Consider the following 16,025-nt stretch of genomic DNA (forward strand, 5'->3'; position numbering starts at 1 on the left):
TGCGTATATAAACTCCAGTGACTCCAATAGTCCCAGGGGAAAGAAAAATTAGGTTTGAAGGAGGGCTGTTTTGTGTGTTGTTTCTGAATGGTGGATCAGGACTGTGTGGTACATCTGGAAGTGAAAAGTTAACCAGTAGGATGGAGGTTCAATATGGCGGAGGAAGGAGATGGAAAGGTGGATAAAGGTGGCAGAGGGAAAAAAGAAACCAGTTTGTGTATGTGATACTAATGATTAGGGAAGAAATTCTGGGAGTCTTTTCACGTTAGTGAGTTTTTTTCCTTAAAAATGTGCTGTCTAACTTTCCTGTATGTTTGATTGTCAAACTGCAAAGTGTGAGAGAGTTTGACAGCCAGAAAGAATTTGAAAGACCTTTGTGCTGGATTCTGAACAATGGCTTTTCCTAATCTGTTTGCGTTTGATCAAATCCACACCAATCATGTTACACATTTTGAGCAATAACGTACTTACCTCACCTTGCATGACCTTACATTTAATTGTGGATGTAACAATACTGAAGTATTGTTTATTTGGATTAGAATTTAGAGCATGTGTTATGGCAATCTGATGTTTTGTACTTGGTTTCTTTTTAAGAAATAAGATCTGGAAAATCTACTCGAGCTTGTCCTTTCCATGATTTGTCTGATTGTGACATCCAAGGACATGTTTGGTTGTGTTGTAAGTTCCCAGTACCTGTAGTTATAAATAGAACAAGGCTGCATCATTTGACAAATAAATTCATTGCTTGGCAAAGGTATTTTAAATAATTTTGTCAATTTGTGAAAATATTTCTTTGGTGGCATGATAGTAGTTTTGTTGGACTCGTAACCCGGAGGATGGGTAATGCTGCACAGGCATGGTTCAAACTTGACCATGGCAGCCAGCAGAATTTGAAGTTGGATGATCCAAATTGTTTATAAAAAAAAATCCACTAATGGTGAACATGTTAGGTAGCATTGAATGTTGTAAAAATCCATCTAGTTACAGATGCTTGTTTTAAGGAAGTAAATCTGTCAACCTTGCCTGGTCTGGCCTGTATGGGAATCTAGATCTGCATCGACGTGGCTGATCCTTAACTGCCCTCTGTCCTGGCCTAGCTAACCACTCCATTCAAGATCAATTTAAAGTTGGACTTGAAATGCTGTACTTGTTAGCATACCCACATCCCATGAAGGCGTAAAGAGAAAAGAATCTGCAAAAATGTAAAAGATCAAACTCAACCAAATGTACTATCTATTTATTCTTGTTCATTAGCAAAGTGGTGGTTGGAATTGAGGGTTATCAAGTAACAGTTGGTCACTAACCTTCCCAGTTTGAGGAATGTCAGGTGTGCTTTGGTCCAGATCTCAACACAACTTTGATCTAAATGTGGACAGCCATTGAATTCTTTTGGTTAGAGGAGAGTGAGTGCTTTGACCATTAAGGCAGTTTTCCACCATTTGTGGAACTAAGAAATCCTAACTGACACTAATGTGGGTCAGAAAACCAGCCATCCCCTAGCTCGACTTAAAGCTGCTGTATGGAAAATAGTTATGGTTGTTCAAGATTAAACCTCTTGATCCTAGTCTACTGTTGCAAGACCCATCTGTCTTTAGCTGTTTCTTTCAGGATCTTCCTCCACTGCAATGTCTGAAGTGGGAATATTTGAGTGGTTGGATAGTATTCAGTTAAACTCTCAATTCCTCGGATAATTTGGCAGTTGGTACCCATAGATAGATAGTATTAACATGAAACCATTCAAGCATGAAGTGACGAAAAGCATTAGATTAGATTAGATTACTTAGTGTGGAAACAGGCCCTTTGGCCCAACAAGTCCACACCGACCCGCCGAAGTGCAACCCACCCATACCCCTACATTTACCCCTTACCTAACACTACAGGCAATTTAGCATGACCAATTCACCTGACCCGCACATCTTTGGACTGTGGGAGGAAACCGGAGCACCCGGAGGAAACCCACGCAGACATGGGGAGAACGTGCACACTCCACACAGTCAGTCACCTGAGTCGGGAATTGAACCCGGGTCTCAGGCGCTGAGGCAGCAGTGCTAGCCACCGTGCCGCCCACTGATTTTCTTTTTTTAAAAAAAAATTTCCCATGTTCATAGTATTATTTTCCAAACATTTCCTTAAATATTTAGTGTAAAAAATGAGGTCTGCAGATGCTGGAGATCACAACTGAAAATGTGTTGCTGGTTAAAGCACAGCAGGTCAGGCAGCATCTCAGGAACAGGAAATTCGACGTTTCGAGCATAAGCCCTTCATCAGGCATTCCTGATGAAGGGCTTATGCTCAACGTCGAATTCCCTGTTCCTGAGATGCTGCCTGACCTGCTGTGCTTTAACCAGCAACACATTTTCAGCTTAAATATTTAGTGGCCCACTTCAGAGTTAAAATTATACAGGCATGGGCACTTTGCAGCCAGGTAGTTGAATTTGCCTGCAAAATGGGTCACCTGGTAACCTACACAAAGAAAAACACTAAAGAGTCATCCAAAGTGTGGTACAGATGTGTGCGCATGTGCATAAAAATACATAAACGGTTGCCCTGTCCAATATTCCCATACGTTACTTTAGTGAAACTATCAGACAGTGACCATCTTTACAAAGAGTGCGTAACCACCCCTTCAAAAGACACTGTGGTACAGTAGTGTTGCTGTATTGCCTTGTTCTTGATTGGTTTTGCTTGTTCCACTTTAGAAATGGAATAGAAGTGCCATGATGAAAGCTGTACAAACTGAATGGAACCAGATTTGAAAGAGATTGGCCGAGAATGCAAACACAATTTAATTATAGCAGGGCATTGATACTGTTTGAAAGAATACTTTCATCTTTCTACCAATACTCCACTGTTGTGCCTTCAGCAATTGCTGTCAAAACTTCCTGCTATTGTGTTCCCATAGGGCGTGGTCTCTGTGGAAACTTGAGACATTGCAAATGAGATAAGAAGTGGGTTATTCTGTTTAAAGTTCAACATTTAGCCACCTAAGAATGATATATAATTTTATGAATCAAATGTGTGTTGACATATTTGTTACTAAAATCTGGTAATCAATCCCAGCTTTAATGAAGTACCAGTTAGTAGAAAATTTGTATAGAATAAATGTGGGCTTTAATAAAGCTCAGCACGTAGCAAGTAATTTAATGCCTGATGAACAGTTAATGTTATGCTGTAAATGATGAATACAAGCCCCAGTCCCTAAACTGAAAAATAGTGGAAGTAATTTTGACCTGATTGTTTCACCGTGCATCTATAATATTCTCCTTTAAAAATGTATAATAGAATAAAGGATGCTTCAGCCAAGAGCTAGCATCAAGAAAAACTGGCTCCAACTGTTGCTAGTGCTTGTCACATACCTTCTTGCCCCTTGTAACACAGGATTTTGTGTTGCATAACTACTCATGAGCACAATGTGGAGAGAGCACAACATGGGATTTTCTGTATTTAGACATTTATGTCACAGATTTTCTGGGATGATACCCATGGTATCCGGAACTTTGAGCTCACTTGCCAACTGAAAGAGAATCTGTTTTATATTGTTCAGAGCAAAAAGCCATCCGGAGAGTGGTAAGAAAAATGGAACTCGTATATAACTTTATCGAACAGATCTAGTTCAAGATTGCACAGGGTTCAGTACTTCTAAGGTATCCTGACTGAACAGATTGGCTGGACTGAGACCTCAGTGATAAACAGAAAGGATATTGTCCTTGATTGTGATAATGTCCTGAGTCATTCAAGTTTTATTGGTGCACCTTTTTTTTTAGAAAATTGGTACATCGCTAAAGGAGAAAGTGAGGACTGCAGATGCTGGAGAGTCAGTCAAAAAGAGTGGTGGTGGAAAAACACAGTATCCAAGGAGCGGGAAAGGTGACATTTCGGTCATAAGCCATTCCTGATGAAGGGCTTATGTTTGAAACATCACCTCTCCTGCTCCTCAAATACTGGTCGGCCTGCTGTGCTTTTCCAGCACCACATGTTGAAACATCCCTAATGGACCATACATCATAGCAGAACGCTTATTAACAGGGCTATTAACTTCGGGACAAAACCAATTGCATTCAATTGCAAAATGAAAATTTTTTTTGTCCTCCAGTTAATCGCATCCTTCCATCTATGTTATTTTCTTCATTTTGTCAATTTATTTACATTTTCTCAATTTCTCTGCATTCTTCTGTTTACAGTACTGGAATGTCCTGGCTCTGGATGGTAGTAACTGGCAGAGAATCGATCTGTTTGACTTCCAAAGAGATATAGAGGTACTGTGCTCAAGACCTTTTATGATGAATTGCTGATGGAAATGCTAAACACTGCAAGAGAAAAATAAATAACTGGCAGTGTATTTTATATTTTGTCAGTATGATTTCATGGGGAAGTAATGAGATGTGCTTTGGTTGTAATTGTTTGGATGCAATGAAAGGAGCTTGCACTCATCGTTTTGGAACTCTGAAGCATTATAAAGTCTATGAATTATGTTTGTGTTATAATCACAGCTGGCACACTCATAAAATGTAGCCTTTTACGCACCATGTTGTTCCACAAATGATTAGGTGAAGACAATTGTGGTGTTTTATTTTGGTATACCACAAGACCTAGTTTCACATGCGTGGAGGCGAAGAGTTTCCTTAATGTGTCAGCTTGGCTCCATTGGTAGTGCTCTTGTTTGAGGTGGATTGTGGTTTCAAGCCCCATTCTCAAGATTTGAAACACTGTGGCTTTGCGATAGTTGCCTCCCTTCAGGTGTGGTGGTCCAATGCACTGAGTGCTAGTTGGCCTTTCCCAATGTCTCGTACAAAAGATGCTGTAGCACCATTCAGAAAGGGGCTAATGTTTCTCACTCTTTCTTTTTTTTTCTTCTTGAATTAATAGTGCCAAAAAAGATTATGAATTCAGCAAACCGTTTATGGAACGTTTACTGTGTGAAAAGTGGCAACATTTTTTTTACTAGATAGCCAACTGTTGATTGCAGAACAAATATAATTTGTTGGTTTTGTAATGCTTCAGAAATTTCTAAAAAATGGGAGCTGGCACAATGAGGGCAAGCTCCTCTTCTACCTTTTTTAGATGGGTATTAGCTGACATGGTGAAAGATATGTTAACACTGCAGCTGCCTCTGTCACTCTCTTGTGTCCCTATCAAAAGTTCTAATCATGTTACTTCTGTGTAATTTACAACCAAGGACTTATGATTGTGATCTTTGCGTAGTAGTAAATGATTAATATCTAAGGTTAGTGGTAGTTGCAATATTTTTCTGTGCTACTTCATTGGTGTAATTGCTTTAAACTCAAGAAATTGCTTTATATAAATTAATTTAGTGAGGAAAGAGAAAAGGTTTTACCCTCAGTGATATAATGATTATTATCCTGCTATGGCAGTTCCAAAGGTCTACTGTCACAAACAAGTTGGGGCCTTCCCCAAAAAAAAAGTCACTGTTCTGGACTCCTACTAAATAATCATTTAAAATTTAACATTTTTTTTCAGATTTTTGATCATTTCTTTCCACTTCTTCTTCCCCTTGCACCATTTAAATAGATTTGGCAAATAGGACAGGAAAAAATATAGTGAGGGAGTGATTGCACTGATGCTTAAATGTGTTCTCCATCATCCATTTAATTAGGTAGTGGTATATTCCTTTCTGTCATACATCCAGGAATAACAGAAGTATCGAGCTTTCAATAAAATATGTTTCCCACGGCATGTTTCAACATTTTTATAAAGTGAGTAATTCCAACTGCCTTTTGTGGAAAAAAGGCTCGATGGCCTTTGCACCTCGAAGGTGTGTGGTGGTGAATTACTGGCAGCTTTCCAAGAATGTGTGGCTGCTGATTTCAACATCACCTCTTGCAGTCCCAGAGTTCAGAAGTACTGGGAAAACGAGAGGTGCGTAAGAGAATTAAAATAAGAAAATGACGTGGCTGTTAAAATATTGTAGTCGCAGTAGGTCAGTGAGCTCCAACTTAGGCCGTGTGGGAAGCTTTAAATGTAATTGGTTACAGGCATTGCTCAAGTATCAGAAAACCAAGTAGAACAGAGGGTGTCTTATGCCCATTTTTTTTTTAATGGAGAGAGCCTGAACAGAAACTTTACCCCTTTCCTGTCAGGGAGCCAGTTTGCTTTTGTTCCTGAAATCTTTTTAATGATGTTGGATTCAGAATTAGCTTATTGTCACATGTAAACTTTTCACTGTATTCAGTTGAGTACAAATGACCACGTACAGCACCATCTTGGGTACCTTGATATAGATTCTTCAGTACAAAATCTTAGTGGTGGGGGAAGCTATTAGAAAAATAAAGAAATGAGCAGATGACAGGACTTTACCTTAGAAGTCCAGCTGTATACAGCACGTGTTTTAATAACAGGTAGCCTTATTAAAAAGAGAAATACTGTCACTAGCAACTTTACAAATTAAATGGCAGCAACTTAATGTGGGGCTTCCTTATTGGCCAATTAATTGCTCCATGCAAAAAGAACATTTTGGGGAGGTGCAGTGGGTGTAATGTCAATAAATGTTGCCTTCCTGTTGATGAGACCATGCACTTCAGTTGATCAGTTTCACACACCCTCTTCCAGTTACATTTTTTTTGCCCTGCTTCTGGGCTGTGAGAAAATGCTGATCGTCTGCACCGCCTCTCAGCAATAATGTCATGACGTAAATATCAAACTGAAATATCTCTCTTGACATTTTCCATCCCCTACACAAGCCAAGTGTGCACATTATTCTGAGAGCCTTCTAGATTCTGGGTGTTGTACCATATTGTCCAGGATTTGCTTCTGCAGAAAGGACAACATTACATTGGTAATAGGAATTGAAGGATCAGTGTGATACAACACCCACTACCTGATCTCAGCAAATGCTGAGATGATGTAAAATGTAGGAGAAAAGAAAAAAGTCAATCCAGGCTGTACACTTTGCAATAGAAATCTTGACATGTTGAAATAGAAAGCAAGATAAAAATGGAGGGGGTTGGGGGGGGGGGGGCAAGTAAAGTTTCATTTTCATTTTCATTTTCATTTTAGCACTTATGTCTGTCATTGTTGGAGAGGTGAGGGCAGACAGGACTGGAACCCAGACCTCCTGGTTTAGAGGTAGGAACATTAATGCACTGCAGAAGCCCTGCTTCTCCAGGGTAGTGTCCAAGTCCCAACCATTCACAATTCCTTTATCAATGACCTTTCCTACAGACAGTATCTAGCTTTGGACTGACTAACAGCAATTAACATTAGGCTATCTGAGTGCAACGGACTAACCATGTCCAACAAGAGAGAATCTCACCTCTTGACATCAGTGGGCTTACTGTAGTTGAATGCCCCACTATCAACATCCTGGAAGTTAATAATCAGAAACTGACAGGCCTAGCCCTACAAAAACTGTCAAAAGGTGTGGTGCTGGAAAAGCACAGCAGGTCAGGCAGCATCCATGGAGCAGGAGAGTTGATGTTTCGGGCATAAGCCCTTCATCAGGAATACTGTGGCTACAAAAACAGGTCAGAGGCGAGGAACCTTGCAGCAAGCATTGTATTAACTGGCACCTACAGGATCAGGAGTGTCCCTGTTGGTGAAGGAGTCGACATAATCAAAACACATCCACTAAGTAGTAGAAACGTAATGCAGAGGGCAGACACATCACTGTAGCTCACCCCTGACTCTGCAAAGCTTGTCCACAATCTATAAGGTGTAAGTCAAGTATGGTTTTTAAATACACCCTACTCCTCTGGCTAAATGCAGCTCCAAAAACAGTCCAGTTTGCCGTACAGCACAAAGTATGATTGGCATCACATTCTTGTATGGAATGAGCTGCCAGATGATGTGGTGGAGGCTGGTACAATTGCAACATTTTTTAAAAGGCATCTGGATGGGTATATGAATAGGAAGGGTTTGGAGGGATATTGGCAGGTGGGACTAGTTTGGGTTGGGAAATCTGGTCGGCATGGACGGGTTGGACCGAAGGGTCTGTTCCCATGCTGTACATCTCTATGACTCTACCTCTGCACAGTGTCAACGGTATCTATCATCTACAAGATGTACGACAAGAATTCACTCAAGCTTCTTTGACAGAACAGTTCCAAACTCCTGACTGTTATCTTTTAGAAAGATATGGCAGCAGCACCACTACCTCAAAGTTCCCCATAAAGCCATTCAGCAGACTGATTTGGGGGGAGGTGGGAGAGGAAAAACAAATGCCATTACTTCTGTATCACTTAGTCAAAATCCTGGAATTCAGATTCTCAAAGTGGTTAAGAACAATCTACATCAAGGGTGACCTTTTATAGAAGTTTATAAAATCATGGAGGCATGGAAATGGTGAATAGCCGAACTCTCTTCACTGGGGTGGGGAGGGGTGTCCAAAACTAGGGGGGTCATAGATTTAAGGTGAGAGGGGAAAGATTTAAAGGGACCAAAGGGGCAACATTTTCACACACAAGGTAGTGTGTGTATGGAATGAGCTGCCAGAGGAAATGGTGGAGTCTGGTACAATTATAAAGGGCATCTGGATGGGTATATGAATAGAAAGGGTTTAGAGGGATGTGGGCCAAATGCTGGCAAATGGGACTGGATTAATTTAAAGTATCTGGTTGGCATGGACACGTTGTACTGAAGGGTCTGTTTTCATGCTGTACAATTCTATAACTGTGTATAAATGGACTGCAGTATTTCAAGCAGGCAGCTCACCAAGTTAATTGTGATGGGCAGCAAATACTGACCGAGCTACTGAAGTCCACGTCCCACAAATGAAGGAATAAAGTTAGCAATTGAGTGCGTTATAATCATGCATTGCACTCTCTTTTAAAAGAAGGGTATGGTGTAACTGTACCATTTTGGCTTTTCTATATTATGTAATTGCACCAAGGGCAGCTGTACCTAATGGTTATTTCCAAAGTTCTGTATATTGTGCAGTGTGTTTCATGGGTATTTCCTGTGATTACTGTTAAAGATGAGCCTCTGTCCCAGATTTCTAAAATGTGTGAAATGATATGCTCTGGGAAAGCCACCAGTGGTTCAGATTAAGTGGTGATGCAAAAATGAAACATTTAAATTTGGAAAAGTACATCTATCTGTAATAATGCAATGCCCCTGATTTTGTTTTTGTATCTGTAATTAAATTTACCTGCTCAGCAGCATCTGCAGAGAGCACTGGAAGGAGCCATTCCTGCCAGTTGAATCTGTCAGTCAGTGGTTTACCATTCAACTGCTGCTCAAGTCAGTCTGAGCAGTGACTGCAGCAACAACCGAGCAAAGAAGAGTGAACCCTTGAGTGAAAAGTAGCAGTTTGGAGCTGAATGTAGGTTCGGAGCTCCTGAGGTGATGTCACTATTCAAAAGGGACAGGAGTTTGGCTGCTCAGGAACCAGGTTTGCAGACTGAGTGAGTTATGACGAGAGAGCATAGTGGTGGAAGAGTTTTTTTTTCTGACTGGATATCTGTGATTAGTGCTGGGAACTTTGGAAGTGAATGTAGTAAGTTTGCAGATGAAGCAAAATGTGGGGGAGCTGTGGGTGGTGAGGAAGATTGCCAGAAGATACATCAGGATAAAAGAGAATAAGCTGGAGCCTTGAGTGGAAAAATGACAGACAGCATTTAATCTGGACAAAAGTGAAATAATGCATTTTGGAATATCTAATGCAGGAGGAAGTATTTTGTAAATGGCAGAACCCTTTCAGAGCACTATCAGACAGAGGGGTCTATGCATACAGGCCCACCGATCCCTGAAAATGGCAATGCAAATGGAATTGGTGGCAAGAAGGTATTTGGCATGCTTGCCTTCATCAGTTGGGGCATGAAGTATAAAAATTGCCAAGTTATGTTGCAGTTATATAAACTTTAGTTCAGCTGCTTTTGGAATACTGCGTACAATTCTGGTCGCCACACTACCAGAAGGATGTGGAGGCTTTGGAGAGAGGATGTTGCCTAGTTTGGAGGATAGAAGCTGAGGACAGGTTGGGCAAATTTGGTTTATTTTCACTCGACTGTCAGAGGATTAGGGGTGACCAGATAGAAGTTTACAAAATTGTGAGGCATGTATAGCTGAAGTCTTTTTCAGGAGAGATGTCAATTATTAGGGGACTTAGTTGAACGTAAAACAAGGTAAGTTTTTAAAGGAGATGTGAGAAGCAGTTTTTTTTTTAAAAGGGTGTTAAGTGCTGGGAAGGTGATGGTGGTAGGTGCAATTGTAACGTTTAAGAGGCATTTTGATAAATTCATGAATAGGCAGGGAATAGAAGGATAAGGGTTGTGTCGAGGAAAGTTTTTTTTTAAAAAAGATAATGTGCTAGCGCAGTCTGGGTGGGCCAGAGGACCTGTTCCTGTTCATTCTGTGGCAGATTTTAATTGACGGCTGTCTTTGTAAACTCAGTCACAGAGATCATTTTAATTTGATGTGAAGATGAAAAGTGAAAAATTTTCTGGAAAAGATGCAAACCCATTAGGATGGAAGTTGATGTTGCTTTACCTTCAGTATTGGATGGAAAGTGAGTTGTTCTATGGGACTGAACAGGTTTGAATAATGGTGATAAAGGAAGAAGAAATAGTCAAACTGCCCCACCCACCCCTGAAGGGACTGGTTTTTTCTGTTTATCTTTCTTGTTTTCGGATGCTGACAGACCTGTTGTGCGATTCCAACATTTTCTGTTTTTAATACAGAGTCCAAAGTCCGGTCTGCCAGACATTTACAGTTGGTCTGCATTTCTGACTGTTGAGGCAATTCCAGTGCCTAAATTGGCAGCAGTATGCATATCTGTCATTCCATTGGCTGTCTAATCTTTTTAATCTCTGAGCATCCTTTGTTGAGCAAATCTTTTTATTGTATGAAATACTTTTTCAATAATTGTGCTGACTTGGAACATCCTGTTTGTAGAGTCTATTTAATTGAAATGATGTATTTTAGGACATTTTCCTACTTGATCACGGATTTTTCAGGAATTAGTATGTTGGGAGATTGAATTCCTAAATTGGCTTGACTTTTCCTTGTGTGAGCCTTGCAAAGGATTGCAACAGAGACATTGGTGGGTGTGTCAGATCATCAGACAAGTCTGATGGGAGGTTTTTGTTCCTAACTCTAATTTGTGTAACAACATGGACAATGCCTTTTTAAAAAGCCTATTAAATGAGAGGTTGGTAATGTGGTTTGACTTTTTTATTCATCTTTAAACTTTGTCTTTCAGTTTTGTGGCTATGGTTTCATGTCTGTAAATCTCTGGTGGAGAGGCAAGAATTTTTCAGAATATCAGGAAACCTAGTTCCAAGGACCTCTAAATATTAACCTGTCCTTTTTACCTTTTGAATGTCGGTGCATCCCCTGTCATTTGTGGTATTTTTTGTTTTCTATTGTTCTGAGCCCTCATTTACATTTGGTCAAATTCCTTTCAATTAAAATATTTGATCAGGTTTCTATTGCATTTTGAAAGCAATATTGGAAATTGCACTTTTAGACTTCTCAGCTCAACTTGTATAAATGTCAGAGTTCCATATTGTAAGGAAACATTCCTGGTTTTGAAATTTTTTTTTGATAACACAGGGCCGAGTGGTAGAGAATATTTCCAAAAGATGTGGTGGGTTTTTACGGAAGCTTAGTCTGCGAGGATGTCTTGGAGTGGGTGACAACTCTTTAAGGTAAAACTGTGAATTAAATCTATTTATTAGTGATGGGCGAAGTAGTAATACTGAAAATGTGTTGCTAGAAAAGCGCAGCAGGTCAGGCAGCATCCAAGGAACAGGAGAATCTACGTTTTGGGCATAAGCCCTCCTTCTTTATGCCCGAAACATCGATTCTCCTGTTCCTTGGATGCTGCCTGACCTGCTGCGTTTTTCCAGCAACACATTTTCAGCTCTGATCTCCAGCATCTGCAGTCCTCACTTTCTCCTCAAAATAGTAGTACTGGCATGTGACTGTTTCCCCAAATGGTGATGTAGGAGGAAGCTTTGAGTGGGGCTAAGATGCTGGAAAAAAGTAGAATGGGGTTAAACATCACTCCTAATTGGCATATGTCCCATGTGTTCTAGCTACATGTTTATTGTGAGGAATGTGATGCTGCACTCTTGAGGATTGTAATATGCCTTCAGTGCTAGCTTGATTGTTGTGGGTTGAAGCCTTGCTATTTACTGCAGCTTGAACCCAAGCATAACACTGGGTATTTCTAGAATTCCAGAGCACATCATGGTCCTTGATGTTTCCTAGAAAAGCATCCACAATTTTGAAACCTGTTCAGACTAAATGTAGGTAGAAAGGCATGTTTGAACTGAGCCCATAAACTGCCAGGAAGTTTAGAAACCGGAATAAGCCTTTCAACTCGTAGAACCTTTTCCACTTTTAAACCTTTCTTTTAAATCAGCCTATTCAGTGATGTTGTTATTCACCTCTGGAGCAGGTGGAACTTGAACATGAATGTTCCAGTCCAGGGATAGAATCACTGCCACTGTGCCACAAGAGTTTTTAATTGGATACAATGGCTTTGCTTCCCATTTGTTCACATCATTGCTAAGCAACAATCTCAGTCACTATCCTGAAACCTCAAACTGTCTCGATATTCCACAGTAATTTCTGGATACATTTCCCAGAACTCTTCCAGCCTTTATGAAGGCATATTCCCTGATTTAGCTCCTGAATGGCACAGCTCTGACTTTAAGCTCTTGACTCTCTACTCTTGATTTCCCCTTTCAGAGGAAACGTTTCTCCACATCACCCTATCAAATACTTCTTTAAAATTTGAAATACTCCAGTCAGATCACTCCTCAATTTTGTTTTACTCAAGAAATGCCACTCAAAATTGTGTAATCTGTCTGTTTCTGGATATTCTGTAGAATGCTCCCCTAGAATTGACTGGCAAACTTTGCTTGGGGTTGATCCTTAATCCTCCTCGTGACACAATCTAATCCTCAAATATCTTGTCAGGTTTCTTGTGTTCTTGGTCATCGTCAAAAGCGCACCTAGTTGTAGACAAACCTCTTCATTGGTGTGGGTGGAGGATATGATTCACTAAAAAATGTCCATGAGTTAGGGGCGGGGGAGATTGTCATGCTGTGTTTTGTATCTGGAAGTAACTGCCGTAACAATGATGTGAGAATGGCTGAATTTAAATCCAATACAAATCCAGCATTAGATTATAGCAAAAATCGTCAGACCCTTATCAGAAAACTCGATCTGGTTCTCTAATGACTTATTTTTAGCCAAAGGCCCCTGCTATCCTTGCCCAATATGGCCTCCTCATGGCTCCCAACTCAACAGCAATCTGGTTGCTTTTTAACTCCTATTGTTGGGCAGTTACGGATGGGCAATAATACGACCTGGCCAATGACACCCACACTCGGCAAATGAATAACAAAACGTTCATGGGACTTGGAGGAGGAAAGTAATTAATATTAACCATCTTGTGCAGTGTGATTCTTTTAGATTGATGGCATATTATTTTTGTGATTGATGTGATTGTTGAACTTAGATATCTGTAGCTGGAATAAGAATGTTCTCCCTTGTGGGGGTGTTATTTTTGGCTGAGGAAAACACTTCTTTTTTTTTCCCCCACAACTGTCATCATTCTCCTTCCATTGAGGTTTTTTTAAAAAAAAGCAAATATTCAAGCAAAAGATGATATAAATATTGCCATAAATAAAAAGCAAGTTTGGGCTCAATGTATTTTTTTTAATTTGTTGCTGTTACGATTATATATCAGCAATAGTAATTTTGAACATGGATATATTAATGATAGCTCATGGTTATTCTAGGAAAATAATGATTAACTTTTAGGGAAAATAAAAACTAACCAGCCGCAACTAATTATGACTTTGTCAGACTGCAGTCCGCATTCTGCTCTGACCATGTTTAAAAGTTAACCCTTGAATAATCAGCCTGCTGGTAGTGTATAACTTGATCCATTCTTTGATGTGAAAGATTTTTGTAACTTGATTTTGGTTTGTGGCCTGAGAGTTACCTTGAGTTATTTTTAATCTTGCTGTCTGTTTAGCATAACATTTCAATCAATTAGGAATATCGAAGTGAGATCTTTTACCTGGGGATGTTTTCCTCATGGGTACAAACTACCTGTTGAGGTAAACAGGGGGAGAATAGAAGTTCAATCATGTGTTGTCATGAAATATTTACTCTCTTTATGAGCCAATTAATGTGCTATATATTTAATGTACTTTAAATTTGATGATACTCCTGTGAAGTAATCAAGAAGGTTTTTCTAATTAAGGATGCTTTATAAATTTAAATTGTCTTGTGGTTTTGAGTGAAGAAGAATATTGATTCAACACCACTTGGTGGAATATTCTATTTCTTATTTTGACTAGTGCTGCAGTGCACCTAAAGTTTTTTTTTCTTGTAATAATTGCTGTCTGTCTTGTCTCTTGTTATTGCTCTAGGACATTTGCTCAGAATTGCAGGAATATTGAACAGTTAAACCTGAATGGATGCACAAAAATCACAGATGCGTAAGTAAGCTAAGTGCAGTCATTTGAGAGCTAGCTGTAGCCTTTGTCCCTTATCCAGGTTTGTATTGGAGTGCAAGAGGCTGCCATGCCTGCTAAGGCAAGGAAAAGGGATTAATTGGGAAGTAGTAGCTCTCACTGGGTGTAATGATGGGCTATGTTCATTCAAGAAAAAACACTTGTGCAATTTTTACTTTGGTTGAATAACCATTTCTCACATGAAGAGGTACACGAGGGGAACTGCATTTGTGGGACTATATCTTAGTCAGTATTCTGAAGGTGGGGGAAAAAGGAAGTTCTGAATGTGTGCTTTTGCTGTTGATAGGAGTGCTTCTCTAGTAGCGAATAGTTTACACAGCATTAATCAACTACTTTAGTATATTTTCACTAAACAGGAGTTTTGATGCTGGGAAGTTGGCTTGAATAAATGTAGAACTACAGTTCTGTACAGCTGCAAAAAGTTCCTCTCCATTGTATTTTGGTCCTTGAGGTAGAGGCTGGTATTCTTTTTAACTTTTTTTTTCTGTTTGCTTGTCCCTGACCTAGTAGCTTTAAGTGACCCATGTATATGGGTACAAAGCCTCTTTGCTTCTCTAGAATTCTTAGCTTTATGCCACTTGGAAAAACAGATGTGAACATTTTCTTCCTATAAAGTGTGAGACTCCACATGTACTATACTTAATTTATCAATGTCCCTTTAACAAGTTTCTGTTCCCATTTACACTCTCTATTGAGTTACCTACTGTTGTCAGTGAACTTGGACATACAATTCTCTATCCCTTCATTTATATCCTTCATAATTAAAATGAAAAGCTGAAATGTGAGCAGGGATCTCTGGGGGAACCATAAAAGACACTAGAAGACACCAATCATTATGTACTCTTTATCATCAGCCTGACTCCTACTGCTGAAGCAATTATCGAGCATGACAGCAAGGTTTGTGGTACCCTTATGACACTTGTTACTTTTTAATCTCCCTGTCATGAGAAACCTTGCCAACTGAAACTCCATCCAATGTCCACAGACAGTCACGAGGTGTTGAGGCAGGAACCTTCACATGTTAAAAGAAATCTGGATCTGCCCCTGAAACAGCGTAATCCTGCATCGCTACACAAAGGTGCTAGTAAGTGGAGTTAGAATAATAGGGCTGGGTTATTCCACTCATGCAGTCACTATGGACTTGAGTAGCCACCTCTGTAGCCTGTCCTGTAGATTTTCTACAGTGCTATGGTCTACAGTCTGTTTATCTTCTTCCTGACTTCTCTAAAAGAAAATCTTCTGGATTGGTCAGGCATGACTTCAGAAGTTGAAGAAAACTCTCTAGTCAGCTTTGTCCTGAGTGACCAACTCCCACTGCTTTTCCAAGACTCAGGTCTGCAGCTATCCAATGTCTTTGGCTTTTCTCTTTTTCATTCTCTCTCTCACTCACTCTCACTCTCACTCTCACTCTCACTCTCACTCTCACTCTCACTCTCACTCTCACTCTCACTCTCACTCTCACTCTCACTCTCACTCTCACTCTCACTCTCACTCTCTCTCTCTCTCTCTCTCTCTCTCACTCACACTCTCTCTCTCTCACTCACACTCTCTCTCTCTCTCTCTCACTCACTC

The 16,025-nt window shown here is 40.0% G+C and overlaps 1 protein-coding gene across 3 annotated transcripts in view; it reads left to right on the forward strand.

Annotated features, from left to right (window-relative positions):
• The window catches only part of LOC132831030 (F-box/LRR-repeat protein 20), a 214,301-nt gene that overhangs the window by 94,281 nt on the left and 103,995 nt on the right, over nt 1–16,025 (forward strand). The window contains exons 4-6 of one of the 3 annotated variants that reach the window (XM_060849068.1): nt 4,182–4,256; nt 11,509–11,603; nt 14,349–14,417. In XM_060849068.1, the coding sequence (XP_060705051.1) occupies nt 4,182–4,256; nt 11,509–11,603; nt 14,349–14,417 (239 nt within the window). Of the gene's footprint in view, nt 1–4,181; nt 4,257–11,508; nt 11,604–14,348; nt 14,422–16,025 lie in introns of those variants that run through there. The other 2 variants (XM_060849070.1, XM_060849069.1) reach the window with 2 other exon arrangements.

This window comes from Hemiscyllium ocellatum, chromosome 32 (assembly GCF_020745735.1).
Source record: "Hemiscyllium ocellatum isolate sHemOce1 chromosome 32, sHemOce1.pat.X.cur, whole genome shotgun sequence".
Lineage (NCBI taxonomy): Eukaryota > Metazoa > Chordata > Chondrichthyes > Orectolobiformes > Hemiscylliidae > Hemiscyllium > Hemiscyllium ocellatum.